This window comes from Dipodomys spectabilis, unplaced genomic scaffold (assembly GCF_019054845.1).
Source record: "Dipodomys spectabilis isolate Male_0828 unplaced genomic scaffold, ASM1905484v1 ptg000495l, whole genome shotgun sequence".
Lineage (NCBI taxonomy): Eukaryota > Metazoa > Chordata > Mammalia > Rodentia > Heteromyidae > Dipodomys > Dipodomys spectabilis.
In genome coordinates, this window is record NW_024871172.1 from 941,434 (window position 1) to 954,016 (window position 12,583).

The 12,583-nt window shown below is 59.3% G+C and overlaps 1 protein-coding gene across 1 annotated transcript in view; it reads left to right on the forward strand.

The window, feature by feature from the left end:
* Positions 1–4,664: 4,664 nt before the first annotated feature.
* Zc3h3 (zinc finger CCCH-type containing 3) overlaps positions 4,665–12,583 on the forward strand; it is an 82,858-nt gene continuing 74,939 nt past the window's right edge. The window contains exons 1-3 of the mRNA XM_042669468.1: positions 4,665–4,741; positions 6,144–7,431; positions 8,704–8,900. Coding sequence (XP_042525402.1) covers positions 4,696–4,741; positions 6,144–7,431; positions 8,704–8,900 — 1,531 coding nt within the window. The 5' untranslated portion in view covers positions 4,665–4,695. The remainder of the gene's footprint in view (positions 4,742–6,143; positions 7,432–8,703; positions 8,901–12,583) is intronic.

Consider the following 12,583-nt stretch of genomic DNA (forward strand, 5'->3'; position numbering starts at 1 on the left):
CTTTTTTTTTTTTTTTTTTTTTTTTTGGGTCCGGTCATGGGGCCTGAACTCTGGGCCTGGGTGCTGTCCCTCAGCTCTTCAGCTCAAGGCTAGCGCTCTACCACTTGAGCCACAGAGCCACTTCCGGCTTTTTTCTTTTTGCTTATGTGGTACTGAGGAATCAAACCCAGGGCCTCATGAATGCAAGGCAAGCGCTCTACCACTGAGCCACCTTCCCAGCCCCAGAAGACAAGACTCTTATCTCCAATTAACCACCAAAAAATTGGAAGCGGAACTGTGGCTCAAGTGGTAGAGTGCCAGCCTTGAAGAAAAGAAGTTCAGGGACAGTGCCCAGGCAGAGTTCAAGCCCCAGGACTGGCACACAAAGATCTGAAGCCCAGCAGAAACTCTTGGCTGGTCCCAGGCTCCTGGCACCCTGGTGTGTGTGCTGTGTGTGGATATTCGTCGCCTTGGCACAGCCCCCAGGCCTCCCCCCAGGCCTGCTCAGGGTATGGACTGGGCCATCCTGACCTGAGGCCGGGCGCATGGCTTTGCAAGGGTCCTCCTCTTCAATACCAGCCACTGCAGTCATGGTGCGGGAGATGTCAAGACATGTTGCTGGGCAGCATTATCCTCTCTCCTGGGCCCCAGAAAGCAAGGAGCTGCCTGTGAGGGGGTGCACACAACGTGCTGGAGACAAGAGTGGCCTGCAGGGCCAAGGCCGGGCGAGCTGGACACACTGGTCCTGGGAGAGCACTGGCGCCGGGGCACCGGGTGCCCTGTCCTGATACGGGCAGCCCTGCCTGGAGTGCAGGCTGAGTTGCCCTCCCGTGGCTTCCGACAGAGTGCAGGAGTCCTGGATTACGTTTCTAAGAGGTGGGCTGCCCATGGGGTGGGGGGGGAGGAGCGGCTGGTGTGGCAGGTGTGCCACACACAGGCCCCATGGGAAGAAGAGCAGTGGGGCTGGCCAGGCAGGTCAGATCAGGGGGATCTGCTGGGGTGGCCACCATGTCCACCTGGGCCTTGAACTTGGCCTGGATGCGAGCCTCTCTGTGTGCAAGGCTGGCACTCTACCACTTGAGCTACAGTGCCACTTCTGGCTTTTTTTTTGTCAGTCATGTGGCCTGAGCTCTAGGCCTGGGCACTGTCCCTCAGCTCTTCAGCTCAAGGCTAGTGCACTACCATTTGAGCCATGGCACCACTTCTGGCCTTTTCTGCTTATGTGGTGCTGAGGAATGGAACCCAGAGCCTCATGCATGTGAGGCAAACACTCTACCACTAAGCTACCTTCCCAGCCCAAACAAGGTGAGGGATTTTATTTTTTGCCAGCCATGGGACTTGAACTCTGGGCCTGGGCACTGTCCATGAGCTCTTCAGCTCAAGGCTGGTGCTCTACCACTTGAGCCACAGAGCCACTTCTCAACTTCTGGCTTTTTCTGAGTAGTTTATTGGAGATAAGAGTCTCAGACTTTTCCTTCCTGGGCTAGCTGTGAACCTTGATCCTCAGATCTCAGCCTCCTGAGTAGCTGGGATTACAGGTGTGAGCCACCAGCACCTGGCTAGATGGAGTATTCCAGACACAATTCTTGGTTCTTATTTTTAGTTCTTTGGTAGGAACCAAAACCACAAATGGCTGAGTGCTCTTGATTCCACACTGAAGGCAGTCAGCCTGAGGGCAGGGGAGGGAGGAGGGAGAGTAGAAGGAGGGGAGGACAGGGTGAGGGAGGGCAGAAGGGCAGGAGGGGAGGGTGGAGTGAGAGAGGGCAGGAGGAGGGGAGGGCAGGAGGGGGCAGGTTGAGGGAGAGGAGGAAGGGAGGGAGGGAGGAAGGCGGGTCTGCACTGTTGTCAGGCTGGAGGGGGCATGGGCTGTCTGAGGTCGGGCTGGGGCCCTGGCGTTTCTCACCGCACGCTGTGGGGATGGGCCTCATGGAACTGGGTGCAGCACAACAGGAAGGGTGGGGCAGGCTGAGGAAGCCTTGTGTAGTGGGGCTGGGAGCTGGCTCAGCGCCCGGCCTGGAGGCAGCCGCAGTGAGGCGCCGTCCCGACCAGGGCTGGGTGGGCACCTCAGGAACGCAGGTCAGGGCTGGACAATGCAGTCTGGGGCCTGGTCACCCTGGCCTGGCTCAAGGACACTGGCGAGGAAGGGTGTGGTCCTGTGTGGGCGTGGCCCTCCACCAAGGCGGGGCCCCTTGGCCTCTGCCACCCTGTCTGCCCTGGGGCAGCGCGGCTCTACCCCTCCTCCTTCACTCGGGCAGTCTCTGCCCTCTCTGCTCCTAGGATGCTTGGTCCTTCTCTAGAGACAGCCCTGGTGCCCAGGGCACTGGTGCCCTGTGAGCATGGGCGTGGGGCTCCAGGGTGGTGGTCTCCGGCCGTGCAGGAGGCTGGGAGGGTGGTGGTCTCAGGGGCCGGGAGGGTGGTGGTCAGAGGCCGGGAGGGTGGTGGTCTCAGGCCGTGCAGGAGGCCGGGAGGGTGGTGGTCTCAGAGGCCGTGCAGGAGGCCGGGAGGGTGGTGGTCTCAGAGGCCGTGCAGGAGGCCGGGAGGGTGGTGGTCTCAGAGGCTGTGCAGGGGGCCGGGAGGGGTGCAGAACTGTCTGGACAGTTCTATCCCACTCACTTCTGTTGTTCTCCATCCAGGATGGAGAAAAAGGGGGGGAGGGCATCTGGGGTGCACAGACTGGCAGCCTGTGGCCAGGGTGTAGAACCAACCTGCATTCTAATTGAACTGGTCCAAATGCCTGCTACCCTGTCAGATCCCTCCTCTCCAAAGCAGGCAGGACACCTGACAGCTGTGACAATTAAATGTAATGGCTGGGCGTGTGGTTTAGTGGTAAAGTGCTTGCCTAGTATGAGCAAAATTCTGGATTCCATGCCCAGTGGTGTAAAAATAAAACAAACAGAAGCATGTTAACACATTGAGAAGGACTAAAAGATGACCCTTTTTTGGTATTCACAAACAATAAGGTCCTTGATGTTTTTGTGCAGAAGTTCTTCCATATGCTTTATTTCTTTTCTCAGGGGAAATTCCTAAACGTGAAATGCTCAAAAAGTATTCGCTGGGCTGGAAGGGCGGCTCTAGCTGCCTCATGCCGCCTAGCAGCGCAAGGCCCCGAGATCCATTCCAAAAACAAGTGGCACATATTCACAATCTGAGAGTTCTAGTGAGATTCTTCCCCTGCCTTGTTTCTGAAGGTGGACTGCCAGTTTGACAGATGTCAGAGTTGTTTTACTGGGGCTTAAACTGAGTTTTGCAATCACTTGATTCCTGGTTCAAGGATGGCCCCTTACTTCTGGCTTTTTTCTTTGAATCGAACCCAGGGCCTCAAGCATGCAAGGCAAGCGCTCTACCACTGAGCCACCTTCCCAGCCCCCAAATTAGGTTATTTGTTGACACCTGTAGTTGTGGGGGTAGGGAAGGAAGGGATTGTAGGGGAAAAACAAAGGAGAAGGTAACAATGCTTGATAGGAAATGTACTCGTTACCTTGCTCATGTAACTCTAACCCCTCTGTATAGTATTTTTACAATAAAAAGTGTATTAAAAATCACATTCACTCACATCAGTGTTACACAACCATGGCCAAACCCACAAACCTTGCCCTTTCAGCAAGTGTCTCGGGCCCTCCTGCCACCTCAGTCATGGAGCTCAGAAATGAAGGCTTGCTTCATCGAGTGAGCTTTAGTGCTAGATCTATGGATCAGTCACAAATCAAGCCCAAACTGAATGGTGTAAAACCTTTCCTGTGTTCCTGGGGATGAAGCTGCAGAGCCTTCAAGGCCCTGGGATGATCCCCAGAGGGCCCCACCGCGGCCACACACGCACACAGGGGCTGTGTAGTACAGCATGGGGTGCTGAGCCATCTTGTTTATCCGTGCCTCCGTGCGTGAACATTGGGGTTGCTCCCATTCGCTGCTGTTTACGAGTGTGAACGGGCTTTCCCTTCGTTGGGGCATACACCTGCTCGCGGACTGCAGGGTGGTACCGTCATTGCCGAACTGCCTGGGGCTCCTCCGGGGCGGAGCCTCCCCCGCCGGCGCTCGACGCTTACGCCACGCCTCCATCCCCACTTTCGTTAGTTCTCTTTTGTCGGTCGTGGGCTTGAACTCGGGGCCTGGGCGCTGTCCCCGCGCTCTTCACAGCGCCACTTCCGGTTTTCTAGTGGTTAACTGGAGATAAGTCCCTCGGCTCTCCTGCCCGGGCTGGCTCTGAACCGCGATCCTCAGGTCTCAGCCTCCTGAGGGGCCGGGATGACCGGCGCGAGCCGCGGCGCCCGGCACTGACGTCAGCTTTGACTCCAGTCTCCAGCGCAAGCCCGTCTTCCTCGACTTCACAGGGCCCTGAACGTCTCCGACTGTCTCTTCGGAGGCAGGCGCGTCCACGGGGTTTTCCGGGTCCGGGACGCCGCAGGCGAACCCGGTCTCCGCAGCGGGGTCTCCGCAGCGGGGCCGCCGGCGCGCGTCGCACGGCGAGAGCCGCGACTGCGGGGCCACCACTTCCGGGGGCCACTGCTTCCGGGCGACGCCTGGTGACGTCACCGCCGCCGCTCGTTCTGCGCACGCGCGCCGCCGCGTTGCCGGGGCGACGCGCGGCCCCGCGGCCCGCGTCTGTGGGAAGCGGTTCGGGCGCCGCCCCGGCTCTCGGCTGTTGCAGCCCCGCCTGCTGGGGGCCGTCGCGCAGTAATGACGTCGCGGGAGCCCGGCCCGGCGCTGCGGACTCCGGAGATGGAGGAGAAGGAGCAGCTGCGGCGGCAGATCCGCCTGCTGCAGGGTGAGGCGGCCGCGGCCGGGGCGCGGGGACCCCGCCCGCCCCCGCCCTCCCTCCGCCGCCGGCTCTCCCGGCCGCGTCCCTGCCGCGCTCGCTCGCGGCCGCCCGGCCGTGGGCTCCGGCGGGCGTCGGGGCGGCCGGGTGGAGTGGGGCCCGCGGCGTCTGGGGCCCGGCCGGACCCGGGCTCCGGCGGCGACCCCGTCGGCTTTCGGGAGGGGCCGGCGGGCGGGCGCGCTCCCCCGCGGGCGGTGCGTCCGCGGGCGCCGGTCCTCGCCCGGCTGGTGCGACCCCGCCGGCCCCGGCGGGCAGTCTCCTCCGACCCCCGGCCGACGCCGGGCTCCGCTTCCCGCTAGTGGTTTTGGGCGCTAAGGACGAGGCAGAAATCCTTGGAAGTTATTTTCACCGAGAGAAGACTCGGGGACCTGGGACGCGCGCGGAGAGCCCCGTGCCCCCGGCCCTGTAGGAGCAGGCCCCGCGGCGTCCTGCCTGCTTACCGGCTTGGAGGCCGGCGCCCGAGCCGCCGCTGTGGGGATGTCAGGCCCCTCCTCTTCTCTTCTGTAGGAGATGGTGTCATGCCTGGCGTTTCGCCAGCCTGTGTGTAAATTCTTCTTTCTTCTTTGCCACGTGCCAAGTGCCATGGGTGTCAGTTCTGTGACACTTGGTGGCGAGTACTGAGGTTCAGTTCTGTGTCCCTCCCAGCAGTGGGCAAGGTAGAAGGGCTCTGTGGTCCACTTGTTCCTCTTGCTCAGACATCCCTGGTCTGTGCATATGGTGTGATACTTGCCCTCAAAGCATTGTGGGCCCAGTACATCCCCAGGTAGAAACTGTCATACCGCAGGGCTGCATCTTCAGGAAAAGCAGATAGAAATAGGATTGGAGTAGGAAGGATGGGGAAAAGGTATCTGGAATCGACAGGCCAAGGGTTTGGGCTGAAACTGTCAGTGGTTCCTAGGGCTGGAGGCTGCTCTCTGAAGCAAGCAGGGCTCGTGTAGATGATAGGGTCTGGGTGGGGGTGTCTTGCCAGCTGATGCTCTTCCGGAGGGTCCCTTCAATAGCAGTTGCTGTGTGTGCGCGCGTGAGCGCATACTGGTGCTTAAACTCAGGGATTTGAGTTTGCTAAGCCAGCGCTCAATCAGTTGTCCTCAGTCTTGAACTCAGGGCCTGGATGCTGCCTCTGAGTTTTTTTTGCTCAAGCTACACTCTACCCACAGATGGGTTTTTGGTGGTTAATTGGAGATAAGAGTCTCAATTTCTTGCCCAGGCTGGCTTCAAATAGAAATCCTCTGATTTTTAGCCTCCTGAGTATCAGGTAGGATTACAAGTGTGAGGTAGTGGTGCCTGGCTGATTATTGTTATTTTGATTTATACCTTCTGGTTAATGGCGCCTGCGATTATGTCTTTTCAGGTCTAATCGATGACTACAAGAACCTCCATGGCAATGTCCCTGCCCCGGGCACCTCAGCGGCCTCCCGGTGGCAACCACCCACTTATCACAGTGGCAGAGTTTTTGGCGCCCGCTATCGTTCAGGCCGGAGGGCCTTCTCCTCCCACAATGGGCCTTCATGGCGCAAGAAATACTCTCTTGTGAACCGGCCCCCTAGAACATCTGACACAGCTGGTGACCGTGCTGTGCCCACGCTGCTTGGAGCTGGAGGAAGCCAAGGCCCTGACCCCCAGCAGTATGTTTTTGAGAGACAGGTCCAGCTCAATCCAGATCAGAACATGATCATCAAAATCAAGCCACCATCGAAGTCCAGCTCCATGGGTGCTCCAGGAGCCCAGCGGGGCTCTTTGGAAGAGTATTGTGACCTGTCCTGGAGTGACCAAAGACCCCAAGAAGGTGAAGGTGAGCCCCCTGGTGGGCAGCTGCCGACCTCAAGGCCAGGAAATGCCAGGGGAAGCTACAGTGCAGAGGAACCCCTTCTGGTCTGCCAGAAGGAGCCTGGCAAGAACCGGATAGTGAGGTCTGTGGGCAGCAGGAGTGGCAGTCCCCCAGAGCCCCGGCGGACAGTCAGCGAGAGTGAACTTTCTGTCAAAGGCCATTTCCCATCCTCCACGCTTGCCCACAGGGCAGCTCCTGCTTCTGCTGCCGGCAGCTGTGCCATGCGCTCTCTTGATGAGCGGGGAGAGAATTCCGGCCTCCCAGATGAGCCAGCCCCCTCAGGCTCAGTGGGGAGCCTGACAAGACCAGTTTCAGGGGCCAGGCAGGCCCGGGAGGCCTCTCTGCTTGCATCTGGTAGAAGCAACAAGTTCCGGAAAAACAACTACAAATGGGTGGCTGCCTCAGCGAAGAGCCCCAGGGCCGCTCGGCGGTCTCTCAGTCCCAGGACAACGGCGGACAGTACGAGCAGGGCTCCCTCTGGTATCGCTGGAAAAGCCGAAAAGCCGCAAGCCAAAGCTGACCCAGAGGCCAGGTCCCGGAAGCTGTCTGTGTCCTCCAAGCCCGGGGCCTCCCATAGCAAGTACAAGTGGAAGGCCTCCAGCCCCTCTGCTACCGCCTCCTCCTCCTTCTGCTGGCAGCCAGAGGGTGGCAGCAAGGACCACACCACCCAGCTTTCCCCAGTCCCATCGAGATCTCCATCAGAAGACAGATCAGCAGGGGGAGCCGGGAGCCTGAAGCCTCTCTTTGGAGATGGCTCAGCATACAAAGTGAAGAGCCGCACTAAGATCATCCGGAGGCGGGGCAGTGCCAGGTGTGCATCTCCATGGCTGCGACGCCCTGTGGGCGCGGGGTGGGCAGGAGCTGCTAAGGTCACTGCCCTGGCGTATGCTCCCGCCTCCGTCTGTGTGCCTCCATCTGCTGCCCGCCTGGGAGGACAGGAAGGAGCACGGTGACCCTCCCCAGAGCCGCTGGCGGGTTGAGCTAGAAACTTCCATTATGGTTCACATTTGTAGCAGGAGCGAGGTTAGAGGTACTGTTGTTTGTTTAAAGGTGGTTAAACTAGAGCTCATGGTGGCTCAGAGGCCTGCTCGGGATTCTGGCCGGGCAAGCTGAGGACCCGGGCAGGGCCTTGCTGCAGGGCCGCCCTTCCTCTTGTTGTGGAAAGGCCAGGCAGTTTTCTTTCTTGGCCTGTGGAGTTAAGGACAGGCGTGCTGGTCTAGACGTGGAGGAGCAGCCTGGTGGGTCTTCCCAGCGTGCATCAGGAGGGGGCGGTACTGCCTAGGGCTCCTGGGCTTTCCTGCGCTGCTCTTGGCTCTAGGAGACCCGGCCTTGGGCATCCCACCCTGCTCGGGTGGAAGTTTGCTCTAGTTGTGCTGTGGTGGCCAGTTGTGGTTGGGGCTGGTGCGCTGCGGTCTCCAGGGCTTTCCAGATTTCGGGCTCTCTAGCTACCTTGGAAGAATGCTGGGGTGGCTGGGGGTCACCCTCAGAGCAAGCAGAGTGGTAAATCCCAACCTGTGTGGTGGCCAGGTGCTCAGTCCCTCGCTGCTGTAGGAGGGCATGTCACTTTCCTCGCTCTCCACGCCAAGGTTGTGGGTAGCAGCGTAGCCCCAGGTTTGGTCATTACTGAAGGTAGGGTGGCAGCTGCCCTTGCTGGCTGAAGCCCAGCTTCCCCTGCTGTCCTGAGCTGGTCCACTCCCCGGCTGCGAGAGGCCGCTTTGCTCTGATAGCTGGTGGGAGCTGGGAAACAGGCCTGCAGGTGTGGTACCAGCCCCCTCTCGGGGGCCACACCATCTCCTCCCCTAGCCTGGTGCAGAGACTCACAGGGATTGGGGAAATAAGAGTGTAGACCCACTGGGAGGGGCCCCTCTCCTTGGCTGTCCCTGGGGACAGCGGTGGCTTGCACTGGCTAAAGTGCCGCTGGGATTGCACCCCAGCCCAGCTGTGGAGAGAGAGAAGCAGCAGCCAGCTGACATTGCCCGGCAGGATGGGGTTGGGCCCTGCAGGGCCCCGGCTGGCCTCTGGTTGCATTCCCATACCCTGACCCTCGGGCCTCTTGGTAGCGGCATGTGTTTTGTCTCCATAGCCTTCCTGGGGACAAGAAGAACACTCCCTCGCTTGCCACCACCACCAGGAGCCATTTCAATCTGCGACGGAGACAGGTCCTCCGGGGGAAGACCAGCCCTGTTCTGAAGAAGACCCCCAACAAGGGCCTGTTGCAGGTCACCAAGCACCGGCTGTGCCGCTTGCCGCAGAGCCGGGAACACCTCTCCACCAAGGAAGGTATGCCAGGACGGCTCCCACAGTCTGGAAATGGCCGGCTTGACCGGCTCAGAACTGTGTTTACTGTCTTCTCTGATCAGATGGGCCTGGCCCCAGAGGGCTCTGTTGGGCAGCGGGTGGCTGGACTGATGGGTGCAGACAGAGGCCATATATATTGTCCCATGTGTTGGTGGAAGCTGGGTGGCTAGGAAGGTGACTGGTGGCCTCTTCTGTCCACTCCTCAGTATGTATCACTGTATGTATCCCACCTTTGGGGGGGGTTGAGGATGGTGGCACCCAGTGCTTCCAGCCCCTCGAGAGCTCCTATCCTGAGCCGGCCTGGGGCCGCAGGACTCCTCTTCCTGTCCCAGGCCAGTCTGGTGGGAATTCAGTGGCACTCACCTGAGTGGCCGGACACCTACGTGACGCCCGAGAGCCTACAGATACGGGTGTGCATGGTCCCTGGTGATCTGCGCCCCGCCAGGAGGAGCCGGCACCAGAGCCTGCCCAGGATGGTGTGCTTGGGGATAGCCCTCATCTGGTGTTGCTGCGGGGAGTGGTTTGTCTGGTGCGTCCAGTCCTGTGGGTCTCCTTGCTCTCCCTTGGCATGCCTGGGCACATGTGGGCAGGTGGAGAGGGACTAGCAGGCCTGGATTTGGGCAGTCCTAAGTGGGCGTCGACATTGGCGACTGTGTGCTGGGGGGTGGCGTGTGGGGACTGTTGCTGGGGACAAGACCATCTGGAGAAGACTTAGAGAGGAGCAGCTCTGAGCAGAGCCAAGAGCCTGTATGGGTTTGGCCACAGGAGAGAGGGTGTGGAGCCTGGGCAGAGGGCTGGAGGGGCTCTGCAGCTGTGCTTGTGGCCAAGAAGGTGTGAGGAAGTGAGGCTGGAGGTACTGGCTGCCAGGCCACGGGTCTGGCTGTGTGCAGAGGCCAGTGTAGTCTTCCTATGAGACGGAGCATGGGATGCGGAGCAGGGGCCTGGGGTCTGTGGTGAGGGAATGTAGACAGAAGGCTGAGCTGGACAGTGTACCTGTGCCCTGTGGCCAAGGAGGACAGGTGGAGGAGGCAGAGGTAAGGGCCTGCTGGTGAGGCTGGCAGGATGAACAAAGAGCTGTGGAGACTGTTGCTGGATTCTCCCAAGTTTTGCCTGTGCCGAGGCTGGCCTGTGTCCTCTGTCGGCCCAGGGCAGGGTAGGGTGCCGGCTGGCTCCCACGGTAGCCCTGAGCCCCACAGAGAGCAGCCAGGCAGGCAGCAAGGGGTCCTGATACCACATCTACCTGCGGGCACTGCATGGCCTTGAGTTGGCTGCCAACCGGGGTGGAAGGAAGGCCTCATAGCCATATGTTGTCCATGGCCGGCGAAGTGGAGGGGCCAGTGGTGGGCACTAGGCTGTAAGGAAGAGGGGTTGGTTGTGGTTCTCGGAGGGGCTGGGCCTGTCACTGTTCAGGAGCGTCAGGTGGCAGTGTTGGGCTGTGAGTGCCCAGCAGGCAGCGAATCAGGAGGGCCTGCGCACGAGGTGGTGCTGCCACGGCAGGCGTGGTCCTTACCCTGCAGCAGGCGGGAGCCTGTGGGAGGTGCGCACAGGTGTCAGGCAGCGCTCGGGCAGGCAGAGGCCGGGGCAGCCTGGCTGGGGCGTCGGCTGGGGACAAGAAATTCCCTGTACGAGGCTCCATCTTCCCTGCTTGCCCAAGAGCTGAGGCCTGTGAGTCCTGGGTCCTAGTCGGGCTGCTGTGGGTTTGGGGCTGGGATGTGCCAGGGTGCCAAAGCTCTGCCTCCAGGAGGGATGGCCTCCGAACACGGGTGGTAAGGCTGCCCCTTCATCTGGCCGCATGGAGCCTTCTCTTACCCCGTGGTTTTGCAGAACATGCTTACCTTCAGCTCTAACTCTCCTTTTGGAAGGGTCATCAGTTCCTAGGTATCCAGGGAGGAACCTGGCTGCCAAGTGAGCTCCAGGCTGGGGAGGGCGGGAAAGGGAAGGTAGCCTTGGCCGCTGTGGGACAGCCTCAGTCCTGCTGTTTGGCCCAGCTTCCAGCAGAGGGCACCCTTGTTCCTCTTATTCCTTCATCCACCTTTTTCTGGTAATTGATTGCCTAATTTCCTCTTTATGTGAAAGAAAGCAGATATCAAGTAATTTGCAGCAATAACCTGCTAATGCTGGGCCAGTATCGAAACTCCCCTGTTCATTTCAAGTGGCAGATAAAACACTAATACATAATTATCCTTGCAAATTGGATTGTTTTAAATAACCAAAAGGCTACGGCCAGGAGAAAGCGATCCCATCTCCTCCGAGTTACTCTTGCAGCGTAATTGCCGCGTTCAATCAATTTCCCTGGCATTAGAAATTCCATCACAATCAACATTAAGCTTTATTCATTGTGATGGCTAAGAGCCGGGCCATTTCTCCTCTTTTTCTTAACTGGCAAAATTAATCAGGGAAAAGATTTTAAACATTTACCCGTGCGAAAGAGGTCAGCCCTGCCACTATATTGCTCAGCAGATAAGGGGGCTAATAAAAAGAAAATTGAATTACTAATGATCGCCAGGAACAGAGTATATAAAACCTGGCCATTGCCAGTTCAGGGGAAGGAGAATCAATTTTCTTGGGACAAGGTGCGCTCATTTTTTATTTTGGCGCATATTATCAGCAATTTAATTTGAGAGCACATAAACAGGAGGAAACAGTTAGGGAATAATGAGCCTGGAGGTGTAAAGTGCCGCAGGATATATGCTGTACACAATTTATTTGGCACAACAGATAATCGCTTTAATTGAATTCAAAACTGCATTGTTCAGCAGCCGCGGGCTGCTCCCGCCTGGGGACTCAGAGTGCGGGGAAAGTTCCCGCCCCAAGCTGCCTTCCCCCTGTCTAAGGCCCGGCTCTCCGGAGAGTGCGTCTTCCACCTGGAGTCAGACTTCGGCTGAGGAGCGGGCTGGGGGGCCCTTGTGGGTCCTCTCCCTGTTGTGCTGGTGTGTCTTCTCCCCCTTGGGATGGAGGACTGATGGAGGAGGGAGGGCGGGAGGCTGTGCACCCACGGAGGCTGTCCCCTGTGGAATGAGGCTGGAGCAGGCTTGTGGGCAGCAGAGATGGAGCCTTTAAGGCTCTCAAAAATGGGGTCCCACTTTCTGTCCATGTAATGCCAACGGTCAGTAGTCACAGCGTGACAGCTGCCCGTGGCATTCAGCTCCGGCCTTGTCCCAGGTCCAGTGTGATGCCCACCCCCCAGTCACCGCGCTGTGTCCCCGGCCCAGTGCTGAGGTGACGCGCCAGCTCTGCCCAGCTGCGTGCCAGCGCTGTGCCGCGCCCATCAGGCCCACTCTGCGCCGCTGCGCTCACCCCAAAGCCCCGTTTCCTAGTCAGCAGTCTCCTTGGGAGTGTCTGCTGCCCAGTGCTGGCAGGTCACCTCCCAGACAGCCTCGGGACGGGAGGCCCCGCGCTTCACCTGCGCAGGCTGAGGGATGTGTGGCCGTTGCCCACCCCCGTGGTAAACCGGGTCCTGTTTGGGAAGTGGCCTTCTGAGAAACGTGGTCATGGGGCCGGGAAGGTGGCTAAGGGGTAGATGCTGGCCCTGCATGCGCGAAGCCTGGGGTTCAGTTCCTCAGCCCCACATACACAGAAAGCGGGAGTGGCGCTGTGGCTCTGGTGGTAGAGCGCTTGCCTTGAGCAAAAGGAAGCTCAAGAACAGTGTCCAGGCCCTGAGTTCA